The 22,311-nt window shown below is 43.6% G+C and overlaps 1 protein-coding gene across 1 annotated transcript in view; it reads left to right on the top strand.

Moving 5' to 3' along the window:
• The window catches only part of LOC124990625 (maltase-glucoamylase-like), a 188,821-nt gene that overhangs the window by 112,363 nt on the left and 54,147 nt on the right, over positions 1–22,311 (top strand). Inside the window, 19 exon segments of the mRNA XM_047560811.1 lie at positions 745–870; positions 1,729–1,857; positions 2,111–2,221; positions 2,512–2,574; positions 4,138–4,272; positions 4,703–4,790; positions 5,990–6,128; positions 6,913–7,046; positions 7,165–7,199; positions 7,291–7,407; positions 7,778–7,926; positions 8,508–8,592; positions 9,550–9,606; positions 12,069–12,193; positions 15,939–16,027; positions 16,997–17,046; positions 17,489–17,656; positions 20,684–20,836; positions 21,175–21,375. Of these exon segments, the coding sequence (XP_047416767.1) occupies positions 745–870; positions 1,729–1,857; positions 2,111–2,221; positions 2,512–2,574; positions 4,138–4,272; positions 4,703–4,790; positions 5,990–6,128; positions 6,913–7,046; positions 7,165–7,199; positions 7,291–7,407; positions 7,778–7,926; positions 8,508–8,592; positions 9,550–9,606; positions 12,069–12,193; positions 15,939–16,027; positions 16,997–17,046; positions 17,489–17,656; positions 20,684–20,836; positions 21,175–21,375 (2,154 nt within the window).

Here is a 22,311-nt window from a genome sequence, read left to right as displayed (position 1 = left end):
TGTGAGGGTGATGGTGATGGTATGATGATGGTGGTGATGGTGATGGTGTGAGGAAGGTGGTGATGTTGAGGTTGATGGTGAAGGTGTGGTGATGGCTCTGATGGGGGGATAATGGTGATGGTGTGATGATGGTGGTGATGGTGTGATGATGGTGGTGATGGTGGGGGTGATGGTGATGGTGTGATGATGGTGGTGATGGTGGGGGTGATGTGGAGGTAAGGGAGGTGATGTTTGGGAGTGGTGATGAGAGTAGCCATTTTTGTGACAGTAAAAACTTACAGAGTCCCTTACTAATCTCTTACTGCATGTCAGAGCATGTTACATTTATTAACTCATCAAGTCCTCATCCAAGCAGTGTGAGACAGACATTTCAATTATCTTGTAATTTACCAGTGAAGAATAGAACGTGAAGAGATACCTTAATTTGGTTTAAGGTCACAGAACCAGGAGGACATGGAGCCAGAGAGCTAACCCAGGCATTTTCCCTCTGGGATCTGTTCTCCACAGCAATAACCTAGGGCACGTATAGGAATGAGAGTACATTTAGATTGTCCGTAGTTCCAAGAGAAGAGGTTTTAGTGTAGCAAGAATCTTTCTCAAGGTATCCCAGTGGCTTCATATCTACTATGTTTCTCTCTGGATTTGAATTTGTGATTGTCTCTCTTGGGGACTAGAAAAGTATTATTTTGTGTACAAGTAAATTCCAGTCCTCCTGTAAAAATAATATTTCTGTCCATTTTCCAGGTGATTGGCCGGCCTGTGATGGTACCTTACTGGTCCCTGGGGTTCCAGCTGTGTCGCTATGGATATGAGAGTGACTCTGAGATCGCCAGCTTGTATGATGAGATGGTGGCGGCCCAGATCCCCTATGTATGTCTCAGTCATGGCACACTGGCTCTGTGACCTCATAGCTAACTTAGGCATCTCTGTGTCTGGATTTAGTTTTCCAGTTTATATGAGGTTCTGCAAAAATACAAAAGTGTTTTCTGATGTGCCACACTGAGTTCCATCCCAATAGTAAAACAGGCAGGGGCCTTGCTCCTATATTATACCACTGTGGACGCAAAGACTCAGAGTAAGAAGATAGGGCAGGCGTCACAAGTTTTCTACCATACTGTGTTTCCTTCCATATCTTTTGTTTGACTTCAAGACATTTGTCCTAAAAGTCCTTGGCTCCATGAGAATAGAAGTTCCCTCAAAACAGTAGTTGTAATAAAACAAATTAGCCCAAATACGGTGACTATGTCTTATTGTGTCCCAATACTTTTGTGCACTGAAAACATTATTTTACCAGCTTTTTTACCTCTTTGTTATTTTGTAGTAGACTTACCATCCAGATTGTATTACAACAAAATAGTTAACTTTTTATTTTTCTGAATACAAACTATTGTTATCAGGTGTAACCCTGAGGAATGTAACTGTAATTAATCCTTATAATGGCCATATATTTAACATACTTTCCCAACTACTGTTTTTACTTATTCTCACAACCACCAGTATATATAGGTATTAATCCTCCTTTTTTGGCTGATTTACTTTTTATTTTCTATTGTGAGTAAATGTTTGAAAAACCAAATGAATTTCCCATGATTCATACTGAGAGAGCTAGGATTTGCAAGGTTCAAAATGAGGCCATTTGAATTCCCCATCTGGGGTGGAGCGTGGTTCTCCTCTGGAAGCTGGACTTTCACCAGCAGCAGCCACTCAGGTTCCTGTGTCCTCCCCTAGGATGTGCAATACTCCGACATCGACTACATGGAGCGGCAGCTGGACTTCACCCTGAGCCCCAACTTTGCTGGGTTTCCAGCTCTGATCAATCGCATGAGGGCCGATGGGATGAGGGTCATCCTCATCCTGGTGAGTCCTATTTGCATGTGTGGAGTGTGTTGGAGAAGGACTGGGCTTTGGTGGACGACACATTCCTTGTCTCTCCTTCCATGTGAAGAGCAGAGAAATCCAGGGTCAATAAGAAAAGTGTATTTCCAGGGATTCCCAGATACTGTAGAGTGCAGGGGGCAGCTATGGACCTCCCTCTGCAGAAGTTCTTTTTTTCTGTCTCTTGCCAATCTCTCTCTTTGGTGTGCGTACCTGACTTGTGGTTTGCTTGCAGGACCCAGCCATTTCTGGCAATGAGACTCAACCCTATCCTGCTTTCACTCGGGGAGTGGAGGATGATGTCTTCATCAGATATCCAAACGGAGGAGACATTGTGTGGGGAAAGGTATGATCTAAGTGGTGACCACTGGTCTCTATCATGGGGGAGGACCACGGGTAGTGTGTTTGTGTTTGTTGTTTTTTTTTTTTTCCTTATCATTTGAAGTCCCTGAGGTGAGTAGTTTTCATTTCTTAGTATCTATTGATATGCCTGATGAGTCTGTGAAATCTTGTTTCCTCTAGATGAACCCTAATATTATTACCCCTGGGGCCATGATTTATTGTCTTTAGAAATTCTACATAATGAATTGCTAATGAATTGCTAATGAATTGCTGTTAAATATTTTCTCTCTGCAGGTCTGGCCTGATTACCCTGATATTGTTATTAACAGCTCTCTAGACTGGGACAGTCAAGTGGAGGTAAAAGGCTCTTTGTGTTTGGGTGGAGTCCAGGATGTCAGGAAGGGGCTGCCATACTCACCATACTGGACATGCCCTACTTAGGAACTGTGTCCTGGGTATCAGTGTGTGTGCTGGTTTCTTTACATACACTCCTCTTCCAGGTTGGGGAGAGTGGGTATTGCTCTCTGTGGGATTTCTTACTCAAAGAGTTAAAATTATTATATTACATGGATTTTGGTCACACAATGGTCACTTCCAGTTCAGGAATGTCATATTCCAAGGAGCGATGGACTGTCCAGTGCATGAAACCTGAAGATGAGCTGTCTTTCCTTAGATTCAGTGCCCTTTTTGTGATTGTCATTGCCTTGGGTGTCCCTTGTAAATAGAATCTCCAACTTTTGTGTGAGTGATTGGCTTTTTCCTCTGTACAACTTGTTTTCATGGATGGTCTTCTCCATCTTCATACTGGTAATCTTGGCCTGCACTCCCATATGGCCTAGGATCTCTCTTGGTTTCCAGCATTTAATTAAAAGTTTTTCCCATCTTTGAAGCAGTTTCTTGCCTGTAATGGATCAAAGTGTCTGTTGATTCTGATGTGGTTTTCTCTCTCTGCTTCAGAAGAGAAGTATTTGTAGTTTGAACACATGTGTAGTTTCACACTGGTCCAGGTAGACTTCTTTGTGATCCTGAGTTGCAGTTCTATGGTAAATCACTCAGCCAGGTTGTGGTCAATTGTGAGTTATCTGTGAGCAGAACCCTCAGGGTTAGTGGGAACTCATGTGGAGAGTTGCACATCTGAACGTCCTTACCTCCTTTATCTTCTCTTCCACAATGATAATTTTTTTCTGACCATGATCTGTAGAAGAAAATGTGAAGTCTATGCAACCTCAAGAGATGAGTTGGGAAGTAAAAGAAAAGTCCTAGTTCCCAGGGAAGCTGCAAGGGTAAAGGGAAAAGGAGGCCAGCTTCTATGGGGACAACAAGGAAGTATGAGTTTTAGTGTCTCAATCTCTATCAGGATCATGGATTAAATTGCAGAAATATAAGCACTGTGGGAACAGAGCAGAGCAGCAGTGAATGGTGGTGTTGACCACTTAGCATTCCAGGACAAAGACCCCTTTTGGATCTTTTTGCAGGCATTATAAGATTCTAGGCAGTGGATAGAGTATGAGACAAAGACTCCTATCACCAGGGATGAGACTGGCAGGAGTAGGGCCAAATATTTATGCCTTTTCAAGACTACTTAAGTTTTAGGTAATTGGTCATTCCTAGAGAGAAAGATCTACATTTAGATGGAACCATCATATTCTTATGAGCAAGGGCTCAGGAATAGGATGCCTTCTACATTATGGTGAGACCAGATGGCAAAGAAGCAGTTTATGGACGTTTTCAATGTGTGAAAATCGCCCTTATTTTCTTCAATGCCCTCAATGTGTTTCCTTAATGAATATGAGGTAGGCTCTACTCAGGCTATCTCAATCTACCATCCAGTGGTACTTGGTGTCATGTAGTTTTTAAAGATGCCTGTTTGCTGCCTAATGTGTTTGTTTTGAAGAGATGACTTATATTTTGTTTTTATAGAAATACCGAGCTTATGTGGCCTTCCCAGACTTTTTCCGAAATTCAACTGCCTTGTGGTGGAAGAGGGAAATTGCAGAGCTGTACAGCAACCCACAGAATCCAGAGAGGAGCTTGAAGTTTGACGGCATGTGGATTGTAAGTGTGTGTGTGTCACTGCTGTCTGAGCACAGGGAGCGCTGGTGTTCAGTAAAGATGGTGCTAATCCTCCAGGGAATAATTAGAAGGGTTAGGACAGCACTTCCTCCAGTGGCCATTGGAGAAGCCCCCACACCCCTGCTACCCAGCACCCCAGCAGCATCCTGCTAGCACACCCCCAGGGTGAGTTGTTAGAAATCCTGGAATTTTGATGGTTCTGAGGGAGATATTTTTGAAGTCTCTAGGCATGAATTCTGTAGAGGTAATTTAGCTTTCTGTCCAAATCTCATCAGGATTTGGTGAACCTTCCAATGGGAAGAATCTCTAAGGATTACTAGATGTTGAATGATTTATTCCCTACTCCATTGTCTCTGAATTTTCAGTAGGTAATTATCTTTGAGTAAGTGATGTCTCTGTTTGACATTTCTAGGATATGAATGAACCATCGAGCTTTGTCAATGGGGCTGTTCCTTCAGGCTGCAGTGATCCTAGTCTGAACCGTCCTCCTTATATGCCACGTAAGGACCCCTGGTCTCCTCCACGTGCAGAGCACTGGCTAGAGGGAAGATGACTGTTGCAAGAGCCCAAGAGGCAGAGATCTACCCTGATCACTGGGGGCACAGTCTCAGGGTTCTATGATTTCCTGAGGCTAGCGGTAGAGAAACCTTTGAAGCGCTTTACCCACTTGGGTGTGTGCACATGACTGAACTCCTTGGGCTGATTCTTGGTTTGTGCAGAGAGCACTGATTCTGTTCAGTTTTCCAAGTCTGTCAGAGCATACCTGAGATGTTCATCTTAATGGGAAGACTATTTATGTTGGCTAACATTTTCAGAATTTTAGTCCCTGGTCATAGAGGAACAGTTCACCACATTGTGACCAGGATTCTAGGTGTTGAGGGGAACAAGGGACAAAATTATCATTGAAGGGCATGGCCCTGGTGACCTGCTTTCTTAAGTAGTATCCACGTCCCACATTTTTCATTACCTCTTCATAGCTGTTCACCTCTGAATTCATCAATATTTACATGTTGATGTGCATAGAGCCTTAGTGTTTCCCAGTGGCCCACTTGAAATGCTGCTCTTTCCTTCAATCATGATTCCTGTGGGGCATTTTAGCATCCAGTCCCAAACAGCTCTTGATAGTAGTAGTGTCTTCATTGTGTGCAATCATAGATGTACCCCTTTTGTGTACGATGAATCAAAATAGAGTCTGTAAAAATATAAACAGTAGTAAAAGAAGACAAAGTATTCTTAGGGCTAGATTTCCTTGCTCTTGGAAATTAATTAACTTACCCACAGGGGATTATTTTACCACCAGTTGGTGAAGTAGCTCTTTTTCTGTGTTGTGGAACTGGAGGACTTTTGAAGTTTTCTTGCACGTAGTCCAGGATCCAGAAAACATGCTTTCCATGAGTCTGTGTCCTTCACAGATGATGCAGTATTCCACAAACAAGTGCTCAGAACTGTTGAACAGAGAACCCTATCTTTGTCTTAGAATGAAGATAAAATGATATGAAATAATTTACGTGTTCAAAATCTAGCTGAAATCTAATTTCACTGTATTTGTTTGAAAAGCCCTTGTTCTTTCCTCCATCTCAGCTCCCCAAGGAAACATGCTGAGGTCAGGTTAGGCTTTAGTTGCAGAGTTCAGACCTCTGTAGACATTCATCGCTTGAAGAATCAGGTTCTATTTCATTTTCTAAATGTTTTCCCTCAGATCTGGAGTCCAGGGACCGGGGCCTGAGCAGTAAGACCCTGTGCATGGAGAGCGAGCAGATTCTTGCAGATGGCTCCCGGGTGCGACATTATGATGTGCACAGCCTGTATGGGTGGTCCCAGACCAGACCCACCTACGAGTGAGTCATCGTCCTCCTTCTCCAGTTGGCCGAAGCTTTAGGGAAAGGGGTGATGGGCACAGTGTCCCCATTTTTCTTATCAGAATTCTTTCCAAAAGTTGAAGAGTACTTAATAGTAACTCCACACGAATTGTTATGTGATAAAAAACTAATCGTTGAACATGGAGCCAGACACTGTTATTGTACTTTAGAGAACAGATTAAAATTAGTCATAGTCTTATCAATGAGAACTTGTAGTCCTAACTGTGGACAGTCACAGGGGACATCAGTAAGTAGGACAATAATGTAGTGTTAGTCACTAGAGGGTCAAAGGATGGAAACCTCTGCAATGTATATCCAAATGACCCATCTCTAGTAGCATGCTTTTCCATTCTTGTTGTACAAAAATGGATCTTCTGTGGAATTAGCACAGTACCTACTTTCAGAACTCAATGATTAACTCGTTATTTATTCCAAGTATATTCCATAAAGTAATTTTCCATCTTTTTCTCAAATATAGAAAACAAAGGACGAACACATAATGTGATTTAGTGATTTGGGAGCTAACCCAGTGGATATGTAACATGGTGAAGTTCATTGGAAAGCATTGTACAGAGGCTATGCTGCTGCTGTGTAATCCATGAGTCAGCAAGGTCCTTTCTACTGCGTGGATTTCCATATTCCCTCCACACAGGCAGCTTACGTTTTCTCACCAGGCACTTGGCTCAAGAGCTGTGGAGGGGGAAGTTGCACTTCCATTGCTCTTGCTGGTCCTCAATTCTCCTGCATGTTCCCCTCCTACCAGGGCTGTGCAGGAGGTGACTGGCCAGCGAGGGATCGTCATCACCCGCTCCACATTCCCCTCTTCTGGCCGCTGGGGAGGGCACTGGCTGGGAGACAACACAGCCGCGTGGGACCAGCTGAAGAAATCTATCATTGGTGTGTGGTCTGTTCCCGGGGCCCCTGCTCAGGGAAGGGAGTTAGCATCCTTGGGGACAGGAGGGAGGAGAGCGCAGGGCATGTGAGCCTCAGCTGACCGCCATGGTTCTCATTGCAGGCATGATGGAGTTCAGCCTGTTTGGCATCTCCTATGTAAGTGTCCTCTGATCCTCCTCATCCCCAAGAGGACAGTCACATCCTTGAGCAGTCACCCACAGGCTTGTTTCATTTCCTCTGGTTTCAGACGGGAGCAGATATCTGTGGGTTCTTTGAAGATGCTGAGTATGAGATGTGTGCTCGCTGGATGCAGCTGGGAGCCTTTTACCCCTTCTCCAGGAACCACAACACCATTGGCACCAAGGTAGGGCCTTCCTCCTCCCTCCCATGGTGTGCAGCACATTCTATGCAGCCTCCATGTTTGCCTCATAGTTCAGGCTGTTTTTGTTCCTGGGGAGATTTTCGAAATCATCAATACTCCTCCCAATTAGTTGAACCCCCACTACTATGAGATGAATCTTGGGGTTTGGGATGATTCTTCCACACATATTCATGAGCTTTCCTGGGAGCACCTCACTGACCATTACCAGAGTCTTCAGTGTCTGCTTGGAGTGTCACCACTCATTGCCTTGAGCTTAGTGGTGTGTGATGCACTGGCAACAAGCTTTCTGTTCCTTGCTTGGGACCCTAGGTCTCTAGGGTATGCTGTGAACACCCTTTGTTTTCTTCTGTAGAGACAAGACCCTGTGTCCTGGGATGCTGCCTTTGTGGATATTTCCAGAAGTGTGCTAGAGACCCGGTACACCCTGTTGCCTTATCTGTACACCTTGATGTTCAAGGCCCACACGGAGGGCAGCACTGTGGTGCGGCCTCTTCTGCATGAGTGAGTGTCCAGCTGGGGTCCCAGTGAGGAAGAGACAGTGTTTATCATTCTGTAGGGTGGCGGTTGATGCAAACAAACATATCTTCCAAACAAAGATGTGATATCTTTTGTCATAATGTGTCCACACAGTGTTTGTACTCAGTGTTATTCACCCCATGTGTCATTGAGGAAAGACTGTTTATTGAGTGAAACATATTTGAAATGATGGAGCACAGCCTAATTTCTATCTAATTTGTCCATGTGGAGACCTGTGTATCTGGTGTAGCTATTTGATTATGTGAACCTTGGCCAAAATGAGTTGGAGTCACACGAGAAGGCATTGATGGCCTTCTTCATGTTTAGAATGTGCCAGACAGAAATTAGAGGTTTTTCATAAGAGTATAACGAACATATCTGAACCACTTGTGAATTTGAGGCACCATGATATGGAGAATTGGGAGCCTACATGTTCCTGCTCAATCTACATAAAAACTAAGGATGTCAAAAGTTGGAGTTGGGTGTGGGGCTCACCTCTGAATGTAAGTTGTTCCTTGAGGCGTTGGGCTGGGACTCTCACTGTGACATCTTCTTCTACTTCCCAGGTTCGTGTCAGACAGGGTGACCTGGGACATAGATGATCAGTTTCTGCTGGGTCCAGCCTTCCTGGTCAGCCCAGTCCTGCAGGCTGTGAGTATGGAGGCCTCTGATTGTAGTGCATCCCAGGTGTGAGTGTGTGTGAATAGGGCAGGGGAAGAACCCCGATGTGCGTGTGTCCTGGGACATGGGTGTTTGATCTACCTTTGTGTGTTGCTTCCTCTGGGCAGAGGTGGAGCACACAGGTGTGCTTGCCTCAGTTCCCTCCAGATGTTAGTCAGCCTAGCAGCTCAAGTTCATCAGACAATCAAGAGAAAAAGTACCCTTAGTGTGCATTGAGATATCATTGTTACTTTATTAACTCAAATGAGGAGTCCAGGGTTAGATGGGGCCTTAGTGAAGAATTCATCACAGTGCTCTGTCCCCATTGAAACCAACTTTCGTGCAGTACTTCCAGCAGCATGGTGCGCCTTCCTTCCTCTGCCAGCCCTGCCCTTGTTTCTCTAGCAGGTTCTGCAACCAGCAAGGGCCATCTTCACCTCCTCTTGTAAGATGAGGTTTCTGATTAAAACACCAAGTAATCACATCTTCCTAAATACCTGCCCTTCCTCTGCAGTGTTCTTCTGAGGCACATCCACCCCTGAGGGGTTTTCTCTTTAGCAGAAATTCCTGTGAGCCTGTGAGCAAATCATAAATCACATTCATCACTTCCTGTATCTCCAAGGCTTTGTTCAAGTCCCTTGTTTTGGGACCATGAAGTTTTCCATGTTTGCAAAGGGTGAAGGGTGGAAACTTCTCCAGTCGTGCTGGTCTTCAGGACTCGGAGACAGATTGGTGTCAGCCACCACATGCTCAATATCCTTTTCCTGCATATAGTGTCTCAAAAAACAGTGCCTGCTGCTCACGCCATGTTTGTGCATGTTTGTGTTTGATTTCAGAGAGCCGTGATGAGTTGGTCCAAGACACTCACTGAGCTTTGTTTCCTGTGCAAACTGTTGACTGTGGTAGATACAGAGGCCCTGCTTACAGCTTGTTTGTGTTTAATTTTAGAGTGCCAGAAGTGTCACCGCCTATTTCCCTGCGGCCCGCTGGTACGATTTCTACACGGTGAGTTTTCCTAAATGTTTATTCAACCTGCACATGGTGAGTGCAGAGATTTGATATCTGACAGACCCTCAGGGTCAACTGGCTGTGTGGTCCTGTGCACGTCAGTGTCACCCTTATGGCCTCAGTGTTCTCTCCTCCAGAGGTGCCAGGTCCACTCCTTCCCAGGAGCCTTGTGAAATAGCACATGTAGCGTCTCACTCAGTGCCTGGCTTGTGGGTGGTCATGCGACTTTCCGCCTTTTCCTCTACAGTCACTTTTCCCTCTGCTGAGACATTAGTGATTTCTTAAATTGTGCTGTAGCTTTACTTGTATCCAGTCCTGTGGAAGATCCCTCAGTCCAGAGTTCTTTAACCTCTGTCTTCCTTTAAATTCCTTCATCTGCATTACAGATGCAGAAAGACCAGTGAGTCTATACTAGTTACCTAGTGAGTGGACTGTGCAGCAGTGTGTGAAGGACACTCAGACCTGGGCCTGGCCCTTGCAGATGTAGTCAGTGCACAAGCCTTGACCAGAGAAGAGGGAGAAGAGAGCTGTTGGTTGTGTAGGGTTGGCATGGGTCCCGGAGGATGCTTGAGGAAGACTGAGGTGTGCCTTGCCTGACGTCAGGCTTCTCTTGTGCCGTCGTGAGCAGAAGGATACAGAACTAGAAATGTAGGAGGAAGGGAGACAGGCAGCACCGTGTGTGGGCCCCTCCCTTCCTTGGGGTGGCAGGGGATTCCTGAAAACAGGATGCTCCATGTCCATGGAATTCCGCCTCTTGGATGTTCTGTGAAGCACTTCTTCTTGTCTTCCCTTCTTTGTCGCCTGTGGGTCTGTTCCTGGTTGGTGATGTGTTGGATTCTGCTGTGACTTTCCCTCCAGGACTTTCTGGGGGAGAGGTTTAGTTGGCTTAGCCTTGGCCCTGAGTGTGCACATGGACTGTTGTATTCACTTCTGGTTCTTTTGGTGTGTTGGGACTCTCTGTGGCAGGGCCTGGGTAGGGCTAAACCAGGGAGGATCCTGGGCACCTAGTGCAGTGTGGCCTGCCATTGTGTGGATGACCTGCACTGTGACCTGGAGTGTGAGGTCCTCCCTATATTTTTCACTCCCGGCATCTCGCCCGTCTCCTGCTGGCCCTGCCTTCCACAGGAGCCAAGCACTGTTCTAGCTCTTGTTGTTGGAATCCTGGACCCCTTTCCCTATGGTGCTCAGTATGTAGAGGAGCCAATGTTTGCTTTTGTAAACACTAATGCATTTGTCAATAAGTATGTGTGCCACATTAAAGAAAGCAAAATGTGAGGACCCAGAAAGAATTTTTGTAGAATGAAGGCCTTTACCCAAAATCTTTAGTAGAAGACAGCTTCAGCTAAAGAAGGCAAGGTAGAAGAAAGGAAATGGAAAGATAAACATTGAAGCAGCAAGTCATTTAGAAGAAAGGGACCCTTTAATGTTCAAGTAATCTGAATGTCCCCTGGGTGAGATTATTAAAGAAATTCCTGTTTATTAATGTTTACAGGTTTTGCACTTATTTTTGGTTATAGAGTAGATATTGATGAAACCTGGTTCACAGCTAACTCTGGATTTCAACTATTATGTAAATAAAGTTTAATATATGCCTCATTTTATTTTTTAAATGTCGACTGCTGCTTATCTCTCTGGAACACTCCTTAGTTGGGGAATTGTGTTTCCCAGGGGACCTTACTCAATGTGTGGGATCATTTTGGGTGTCACAGTGTGGTGGAAGGAGATGCTGCTGGGACTAGTGTTTAGATGCTGAAGATGCTACTGAATGTCAAAGAGCACAGGGAAGCCTCAGAACAGAGAATGATCTGGCCCTAAATGTCAGTAGTGCCAATGCTGAGAAGCCCTGCTCTAGGTGAGAACATGTGGAAGGTTTATTGGGATTCCAGTGATTGAGTCAGACTCAGAGAGCCTCTCTCACACATGAGCGAGACAAAGATGTCAATCACCAAGGCTGAGACGTGGAGTAGAAGAGGAGGAAACACAAAGTATGTGAGCTCATTTTGACCTTTTCTGTGAATTAGGAGGCACGATCTTTGGTTAAGTGGGTGGAAGTAGAGCGTGAGGGAGATGGCAACTCGGGACGCTTGGTGAAGGAGCCGTTCTAGACCTGCCATTGTGCAGAGTATGTCGGGAGCAAGGAGAAGTGAAGGAATGGCCATGTGTCCTCCTGTGGCTGTGCTCTGTGACTTGGAAACAGGTTGTGGGCTGGGATCCTCGCTAGGACCTCAGGTGGGATGTGGCGTAGCCATCCTGAAAAGACAAGTGACACTCACAGGATATTACAGCGGCCAAGCAGAACTTCCCACAGCAACTGGGGAAGGCAGAAGCTGACCATGTGGGTGCTGAGTGGCGGTGAGCAGGTAGCTGGTCAGTGAGGCAGAGGAGGTGTCTTCCAGATGCTGTGTTCAGGGCAGCACGTGTCCTCTCCCTCATCTCCTCCTCTTTTCTTCATCCCTCAGGGTGTGGATATTAATGCGCGGGGAGTGTGGAAGGAGTTGGCAGCCCCTCTGGAGCACATTAACCTTCATGTCCGTGGGGGCTACATCCTGCCCTGGCAGGAGCCTGCCCGGAACACCCACTTGAGGTGAGTACCAGGCTGGTGTTCCACTTTCCACATGGGCTCAACCCAATTTCTGAGCGGCAGCAACAATCCCTCAAGGAGAAAGCAGTTTGCTAAGCTCTCTTTCCTTTTTCCTTTTTGCTCTTTTGTGTTTTAACATTTTTCAAGAGGGTCCATTTCTGTCACCATCAGGGGACCTGAGGAGTCTGCAGAGGCACATGGATATGGGGAGCAGATTTTCTGAGTGTGTGTGTGCTGATGGGGGGCATCACACTGTGCCTGGGTTTCCCTTGGGTCTTTCTCAAGGAGCTGCTGATCTGGGGCTGCACCCAGATAGATTTGAAGGTGGTGGCAATACCTGTACTCTTGACCCTCCTGCATGTCTCTGCATTTGCACAGAGGTAGCTGAAGAGGTCTGCCTTCCTGGCTTTCTGAGGGCGGTGGTAGTTTTAGCACAGAAAGTCTCATCTCTTGAGAAAACTCAGTTCTTGGCTGATTGTGTAGCTGGTCACCCTGTCTGCCTTTGCTGACCACCTATGTACAATTTTAGTTCTTGCCTCGCTTCTGGTCTTTTCTAGGCATAGGATCTGCTTTTCATCCTGCTATAACCTCAGCTTCCCATTCTTTTTCATTTGATCCATTTCAATTTTGTGATTGAAACTGTGTTCAAAAATCTCCTCCTCCTGCAAAACTCAAGTCTTCCATATCTCTCACGTTCCCTTTATAATATTTGCTATTATTCCCATTTTATAGCTGTGTAAATGAATCTTCAGTAAACAGATAAAAATACCTATTTGGGTAAATGTTAAAAAATACAGAATATATCTGTATTAAAAGTGCATATTTATATCATTGCATACCTGAAAACATTATGTTATTTTTAATATACTGGGAGTTTTTATGTTAATTTTTTTTTTGAGGTTAGAATTCCATCCTTTGCTTTGAACTTTTGTTACGACCTTAATTTTTCAAATACAGACTTTTCAGGGAGAATATGTCTTAATGCAAGACATGTTTTTTTGTTTTTCCTCTTAGTGTTTTGCTTAAGATATGGTTTACACTGATCCCTAAATTATCTTTCCCATATGACAATCCAACTTGTTACTTCCTGCTTGAAGTCTGAATCCTTTCACTATTGGGTTGCTCAAGGCCCATCACAAGCTGTTTCCAGGTAACCTTGACAACTGTTTCTCCTGCTATACCTTGACACACACACAAACAGACACACACAGCCACACCCACGCGTGTGCATGCATGCCATTGCCAAAACATGCTGTTCTGCAGATATTGTCCCCTAGTTTGCTCTGGTGGGTTTCTGCACTCATTATTATTTCAAACAGATCCAGGGGCTCCTACATGGTACATAAGCTTTTTGCCAAAAAATGAAACTCTCAGCCTCTGTGCTTTCTTGCTTTTTTCTTTTCAGATCACACAATTTTATTTCTAAAACATTTGAAATATGGTAGTTTTAACAGTGGCTTATGTATGGTCCATTTTCCATATTTAGAAACTTCAGCACTCACTAAGGAAACTATTTTGAAAAAACGAAGTGTCAAAGAGTTCACTTTAAATACTGATCCTCTTAAGGAGTTTCAGATCATACGGGTTTTATTTCTTTTCTTTCTTCCCTATTCTTTTTTTTTTTAACCACGGATTGAACACTGGGGCCCTAAGAACTGAAACATATTCTGGCCCTTTTTTCTTTTTAAAGTTTTATTTTGAGGCAGGGTCTTACTGAATTGCAGATGGCCTCACTGAATTGCTGAGACTGGCTTTGAAATTGGGAACCTCTTGTCTCAGCCTCCCAAGGCTCTGGGATTACAGGCATGCACTACCATGCCCAGCTAGTACAACTATTTTGCACTTTTCTTTTGACTTCCCAACCAGAGAGATAGAGAAAAACAAATGCAAATTATGCTAATAAGTTCAGAAAGAAGATTTTGGGAGTAATCAAATCAAATTTTAATTCTACCTCAGATTTCCTTGGTTTTTGACATCTGGGATTTTATACCGTAAATTTCTCTATTTAGTGGTTCTTCTGTAGGAGTTGAGTCAGAATCTCATGAAATAGTTTCAAATACACATGCCCAGCCTTCGTGCAGCCTTAAAGATCAGGGGTAATCTCAGATTTCATCCACAAGAAATCCTCACAACTCTTCCAGCAGAGGGAGTGCAGCCTCCTGTGAATTTCTGGACATTGTCAAACTCTTCCTTCCTTTGTGATTTTCTCTTTTTCCTAAATATCGTTAAATATTGTAGTGATAGTCACTTCATTCTCTATCTGGACATTTGACTTGCTGAAGTCCTTGGTGGAATGTAAATGTATGGGGAGTTATTTCAGCAGACTCTAGTGCTCACTTAATACCTTGTGCTTTCAGTGATGTTTTGCTTTTCATATGTGGTGACTTTGAGGACCCAGATGTGTGTCTCCTCCAGAAGCAAATTGCCTTATCCTTGGGTGCAAGCCAGTTGGACTGCTGCCACCATGGTGTCATGTTAGTCCCTTTAAAGATCCTGGTTTCACTGGTGAATTGGAGGCTCAGCCTGCCTTCCTTATTTACCAGTATTTGTGTTCCAGTGTTAGGCCTTCAGGCATTGTCTCCAGGGAAACAAACCCCAGGGTCGGCTTCCTGGGCACCCTTGTGAATGTAGCCCAGTGTTTTATCCCCCTGTGTTGTTTAATTGTCTCAGATGTCTACTTTATTTTCTTGTAACTCCACGAAAGCTTTTTTTTATGCCTCAGTTGGAAAGTAGACTAGGATCAAGTGGTGTTTCCTTGGGTGGGCCCTAGCATGTCTAGGCCAGCTCCCTCTGGAAGTGTCTTTCTGGAGAGCCGTGGTTCTCACCGTTCGTGTCAGTGTTCATTTTCTACTTCAGTTGTTTGTTGGCTGTGTCTGACCTTCCTTACCATGAAGGCCAAAGGAGTCATGACTTGGGATGTATTCGTGTTTTGGTCTCCTGGGCTTCTAAGCAGTGACAGTTCAACACATGACTGAGAGTGAGAGCAGGCCAGTGCGTCACCAGAGAACGTGACCTGTGCAGCAGAGGCTGGAGTGTGAACACACTAGGGCACCTGGGGCAGGGAGGGGCACCTGAGGGCCAGAGAGCAGCAGGGCTTCCAAGGCATGGGGACATGAGATGCCCAGGAAGTGGCTTTCTCCCTCTCTTCCTCCTCTCTCCTTGCAGCACTTGCACCATCTCCTGCAGCGTTGTTTTCTGCTCCTGTTCTACTTTATGAGGCAGGTCATTAGAGTGCGTTGTTTTTCTCTCAGTGCAAATAATAGTAAGTCATCAACTAAGTGAAGTGGCATTATGTAAATGGGCCTCATTGTGTGTTTTTGGTTCCTGAGTGAAACTGGTCCTTAGGTAGGGAGGAGTGATCTCCGCCCGTCTCAGCAGATGTCACTTCTGATGGTTTCCTGTCTAAAATGACCTGGCTGCATGATTTTTGTGTAGGATTCCGTTCTCTCCCAAGAATCTGCCTTCTAATAACAGTGTAAGCCCTGCTTTCATTGTACCTATTGCAGTGGTTCTGATGCTTATGTTATCGCTCCTACATACACGTGTAGTGATAACAGCTGGTGCATTTCTATCTGGGAAGACATTATGAATTCTAGAGAAAGAAACCCCTTCTAATTTGTGCTTTGTTCCTGAGGAAAGCAGAGCCGTGTTTTTCTAGTAAGTTTTTCCATTTGAAATATGAAGGAAGCATTTGGCAAATTCTTTCAGTGGTAACCGTTGTTTCTTATGTAAATGCTGTTTGCCACAGTCGACGGAAGTCTCTTGGTCTCATCATCGCCCTGGATGAGAACAACAAAGCAGCAGGAGAACTTTTCTGGGATGATGGGGAATCCATAGGTGAGTCTGTTGAGAGCATGTGTTGTTTCCCCTCCTCTACCTGTGAGTTATGGCCCCTCCCTCCTGCTGGTCCTCCAGCTTGGGGGACAGATCCCAGGCACAGTAGCAAAAGTCACTTGTGAGAGAGTGTTGTTTCCTCTTGTGCTGTTTGAATTGTATCAAGGAACCACAAATGTGAGGCCAGCATGTCTGTGTCTCTCAGAAGTGTGCCATCGACCAGTGATGTATAATAGGCTCTCGTTTTATTATGTGTGGACTCCTAGAGGACATGCGATGGAAAATCCTCCAAGGGAGCCCAGGGTGGAGAAAATATGTGCCAACTACATGTCTGATTAATCTGTTTACACAAAAAATACACAAGGAAAAGTTGCATTTCAATAGCAAGTGAATGAAGAATCAGATTTTAAAATTTGACAAAGGATTTGAATAGTTGTGTTTCCAAAGAAAACATAAAATTGACTAAGAGGTAATGAAAAGGTCCTGAAAAATCACTAATCAGCAGAGAGATTACATTGAGTTATCTTCTCATACCTATTAGGATGTTTACTTTGGAAAAGAAGACATGTGTTGATGAGCATGTGGAGAAAATGGAACAAATGTGTGCACACTCATGTGTGAAATGCAATGGTACACGCTATTTGGAATATGTGTTGAAAGGAGAACTCCCCTGTGATCTAGCAATCCCATTTCTGAGTATGTTTCTGATGACACTGAAATCAGCATGTCAGAGAGATGTGTGCACAGCCATGTTAATCCCAGTCCTATTCATAAGAGCCAAGAAATGGAAACACCTGTGATAATGGGTAGATGAGTAACTAAGGAGTTGTGGTGCCTGTGGATGGTACTCCATCATGAAAGGAGGGAAATCCTGGCTCTGGGGTCCTCAGAATTAGCTTTAAGGAGAGGCAGGTGAGACTTGTTCTTGTGGGGTGGGCAGGCCGACCTAACTTGTCTGTCTTCTGCTTTCAGACACTGTGGCCAACAAAGTGTATCTTTTCTGTGAGTTTTCTGCCACCCAAGTGAGTAGCACATTTTTATGAATCTTAGGTGTGGGATTTTGTCTACCCTAGGCTCATATGTGGTTGTGCATGTGTGGAGTTATGTTTCTAACTTCATAGAAATAAGGCAGTGATTACATTGTGGCTGTAGGTGAACACATCATGGAAGACTTCATGCCCAATAATCGTATCATCCATCTTGTCAAAAGAGGTCACTATTATTGATGCATCAAAGCAGTGTGTCCTATTCAGTGTGCTTTTTTAAATTGAGTGTTTGTGTGTCTGTTCCTGATTTATTATTCTGAGTATTACAAAAGTAAGTTTATACACACAGTCTTTGTTAGTAGGGAGAACTGGAGGCACTGGGAGGGGTGGGGAGCTTCTCGTCTAGGATGGAGCTCTGAGTGGAGAATCTGTGTATTACAGCACAGCTTTGTGGTTCATGGTGCTTTTTGATTTTCAGAACCGCCTGGATGTGAAGATTTCACAGTCTACCTACAAAGACCCCAATAATTTAGCATTTCAGGAGATTAAGATCTTTGGGACACAGGAACCCAGCAATGTTATCGTGAAACACAATGGTGTCCTGAGTCCGGCTTCTCCCAAGGTCACATATGATGCTAGCCTGAAGGTAAAATGCATTTGCTGAGGTGGTTTTCCTGGAATTCTTCAGAACACTTTGGTGACCCTTTTTACCGAAGTTGTGTGGATGCCTGTGGTGGGAAGTCGGAGGGCTGAGAATGGAAGTGGTGATGAAGCACCAGATGGGCAGAGCTAGTAGACAGGGAGGTTGCACTGAGCAGGGATGAGGTGAAGGGTCTTGTCAGGGTCCCCCTTTTCCTGGACCCTCGGTGCTCTCCTCTGTCCCACTGGCTTCACTCTCTAAATGTAGTTTCATTGGTCATAAGAGAGCAGATTTAGGAAAGTGTGGAAGAGGTAAGAGGAAAAGGGATCTGGAAGCTGATGTCTGATGCTGAAAGGTAAAGGTGGGAGGTAGGAGTCCATGAATTTAAATATTGAAGTTCCCACTTTTAAAAAGTTCATAGAGATGAGTGGAATTTTCCTCCAACATCTATATTCTCAAAAATCACTTTAGGAATAAGATTTGATGATTCTGCTGAAAGGGTACTTATTCAGTTTGATAATACTAATAAAATAATTTCTCATCGGTTGTGATGAGACCTGGCCATCCTTATTAAGCTGTAATCATTTACTCTGATGCCTGGTCCTATGAGAAATCCTTTCTCCAAATGATCCTTACCCGAGGTACTGGAGGGACTCCTTGCATTACAGCTGCCAGGTTATTATGGTTCATGAGGGACCTTGCAAATTATGGGGAAATAAGTCAGGTGAGACTTCTCCTATCTTGGGAGTTGACATTTTCTTCTGATAACACATTTTGAGGACACATACATTATGAAGTTAGGAATAAATTTGTATATGACTGGTTATGTAAATGGCAAAGTACAGGACATGTGAAGGATTCATATGGGAAAATAGACTCAATTCATATTTGCTGAATAAGTTAATAAGATCTTAGGAATGCCTTTATGTTTAAATGTGAATAATGAGGTTATACATTTTGAACATATGAAAAATCGGAAAGACACTCTGGATGAAATGTACGTAAGAAATATTTGCTCATGTTTTAATTGATGATCAGAGTTTAATGGAGTAGTTGTTCTGGGTTTTGTTCAGGCAACAGGTTCAGTGTTGGGCTTGAAAGATGGCATATCATGTGTGGATTTATCAGCTTGAAGGGAAAGGAAACCCCAGATGGTAATAAACTGGACTCTTTTTTTCTTCCTTCAAGTAGTAGTTTAGGTGTAGATATTAGTAGTAGACATGGTAGTTTAGAAGCTGGCATAGGTTCATTGGCTCAGTGTTGGTGGGATTGAGGTCTTTTCTTCCCTTGTGACTTAAAGTGGCTGTTTGGTTTCTGTCAGCTGGCATGTTTGTAGGACAGCATAGGAGAGAGAGAGGAGAGAGGGTCTGGGAAGGCAGAAGGAAGAGGTACGGGGATAGAAAATACCCTTAAATGTAGATATAAACTACATTTATATCTCTCAGGAAAGTAGATCTCACATTTCATGATCATAGCTTTGTTACGTTGTCAAAAATTGAGCTATCTTCAGGGAATTTTGTTTACTCAATCTTGGGAAAGAGTAAGGAGGCAGGGAACATTTTACATGAGTAAGGCCACTGGTGATGCCTTCATTGAAGGGTCATTTTTCATAGCAATCCACTCTAAGTTGAGAGAGCAGAATAAATCAACTCAGGGACTTGAGAATACCCTGCATTGTCAGCCCGTGAATCTGCTTTTAAATTTTTATTTTTTTATAACTTTGTTTATGGTATTTTCCTTTTTAAAAAAATTTATTTATTTTGATTCCTTGTACACAATTGAGGTACAACTGTTGTTTCTCTGTGCATAAAGTAGAGCCGCACCATTTGTGTAATCATACATGTACATAGGGTAATGATGTCTGTCTCATTCTGTTATTTTTCTTTGCCCCACCCCCTCTCCAGCCCTCTTTTTCCTCTATGGTATCCATTCTTGCTTCCTTTCTACCTGCCCTCCACCGTTATGTATCACGATCCACTTGTAGAGAGATAATCAAGCTCTTGGATTTTTGGGCTTGGCTTATTTCACATAGCATGATATTCTCCAGCTGCATCAATTTGCCTGCAAATGCCATGATGAATGTCGTGTAGCTAACCTAAGTTGGATTCACTTTGGGAAGGACTTCGCTTTGAACAGGAGGAAACAGGTGGTCAGACTTTGGAGGATGTGTGGTGCCAAAACAAGAAAGTCACACTTGACTTAATTCTCATACCTCCTCACAGTGATCCTTGAAACAAGGTCTTCTTGGAGGTGGAGTGGAGGTTGAGATTTGTTGGACAGGTGGGTGCAAGATGTAAACAGCAGAGAAACAGGGAAATCCTTAAAGTGAGATCTTATTGCTCTGACAAATGAGAATGTTAAACATGTAAAATGCTGTTTGAGGAAGTACCAAACCTAAGGGAAAAAAATGTTAAATTTTGACATGATGAATGGGATCCCAAAAGCTTTCAAGTGTTGGATATCTGCGGTTAGAGAATTGAAGACACTCCAATGTTAGAAATGGAATGAAATGCAATGATTTTTCCAATTCAGCAATTTTGTAGATTTTACAACTGAGGCCCAAAGGATGGAAATAATTTGTCCAAGATTCCAAACAAAACTGGAAATGAGAACATAGACCGAATGATTCTAATAGCTCTGTTCTTACCACTACTTCAGTCCAGAAGGAGACACTGATTAGGTGACGGGATGACAGGAAGATACACTGATTTTGAAATAGCAAGGAAGTCTTTGTCAAAATGAAGAGGTGAAGGACTCCGGGAAGGAAAGGAAAGGGATGATCGCAACAGGTTTTATTTGATGTCACTGTTTCCACAACCTAAGGCACGGCATTTTGATAGAGTAGTGACATTTGCCACCCTGCTACTGAATATTTGCCTTCCATGTATATAGCTCTCTCCATCTGAACTACATTCAAATGTTCCCTGGATTGTTGAAAGTCTGGTCTGACGTCCATATGTTACTAAAAATATTTGGCTCTTGCCAGGCCTTTGTCCTGAGGACACATCTTCTGAGTATTCTTTACTTCTTCAGGTTGCCATCATCAGCGAGATCAGTCTTGTCCTTGGAGAGGAATACACAGTGGAGTGGGACATAATCATCAGGGACGAAGAAAAAATAGACTGCTACCCTGATGAGCATGGTGCTTCTGAAGAAAACTGCATTGCCCGTGGCTGCGCCTGGGAGGTAACCAGCTGAGGTGTTGATGGACACCAGACCTTTTCCACTCAGGCTGCAAGTTCATGAGCAGAGCACCAGTACCCATGTGCCTGCTTCAATTCCATAGAAACAGGGCTTCCAAGGGACCTGATCTGCATGTCATGAGTAGATATGGATTAGGGTTGTATATTTTTAATAAGTATTTCGTTTTGTGTCTAGAAATTTACTTTTTACAACTACATAATTATAATTATATGAATGAGTGATATGTTGGCTTTGTCTCCATACAGATTGCCTTTTATAACTATATCTATTTGACAACTCCACGCAACCTGCTGATCTATGGTATCAACTTTCCTTTCCAGGAATCCAGTTCTCTTGGAGTCCCTTACTGTTATTTTGTCAGTGACCTGTACTTTGTCAGCAATATCCAGTACAACTCCCATGGGGCCACAGCTGACATCTCCTTAAAGTCTTCTGTGTATGCCAACACCTTCCCTTCCACACCTGTGAACCCCCTGCACCTTCAGGTGACCTACCATAAGGATGAAATGCTGCAATTTAAGGTAATCATTGTACTTTATCATGTACTGACCAGGCCCTTTATTGTTACATTATTGGTTCAATTTAGGTTACATAACTCTAAAATGTGGTAATTCTTTTAAGGTCTAATTTACAGTTGCCTAGATTACTATCCTATTTCAAAGCATAAGAAGAACTCTTTGACAGTGAGATTTGTCCTAATTTGTAATTTGAAAATGTGTTGTGGCTACTCTCAGGAGAATGTATTTGGAGAACAAAAAACAGACAAGTGAAGATGTCCTCAATCAGGTGTTCCAGGTGGGGTTTGAGATGGGATAACGATAGGAAAAGAGGTGGCGAAAAGTGAATGTTTGAGACTGAGAAGGTGGGATTCACATTATCTGGTGATTTTATGGTAAATGTAGATAAGGAAGAGGGAGACTAAAGAATGACTATTCTGTTTCTGTCATCTCTGTGTTGACATGATGACATTACCTAAAAAGAGGAATTCTGAAAAGGTATGTAAGTGGAAAGTATGAGAGTTCAGTCTGGGTCCTGAAACTGAGGTGTCTCCTAAGTAACCACCAAATGTAATAATTTCTTTTCCTTAGGTGGTTTAATAATATCTAGGCCTTAGTGTGGACCAGCGTTTTTTGTGCCAATTTCCCTATTAAACTGTAAGCTTCTCTGTGGCCAGAATGTGTCCTTCCTCTTGGTGCTTCTGACACATAACACAGAGATTCATGAATAGTAATCTTTCAAATATCCAACATCCACTTGAACTCTCAGATCTTTTCATGTCTCCTAACGTAAGGAAAAAAGCTTTTCGTGGATGTTTTGTTTTCGTTTTTGATTTTTAGTGTCCTGATGATGGCACTGATGTTTGGTGCCCCACAATGGCTTACAGTGAAGAACTTTCTTCTAGCTAGGCCACCATTTTCCACACATTTACTCTCTCCAGAACACTTGTATCGTTCTGA

Source organism: Sciurus carolinensis, chromosome 8 (genome assembly GCF_902686445.1).
Source record: "Sciurus carolinensis chromosome 8, mSciCar1.2, whole genome shotgun sequence".
Classification (NCBI taxonomy): Eukaryota; Metazoa; Chordata; class Mammalia; order Rodentia; family Sciuridae; genus Sciurus; species Sciurus carolinensis.
The sequence above is the reverse complement of the archived record's forward strand: the minus strand, read 5'-3'. Positions and strand labels throughout refer to the sequence as shown.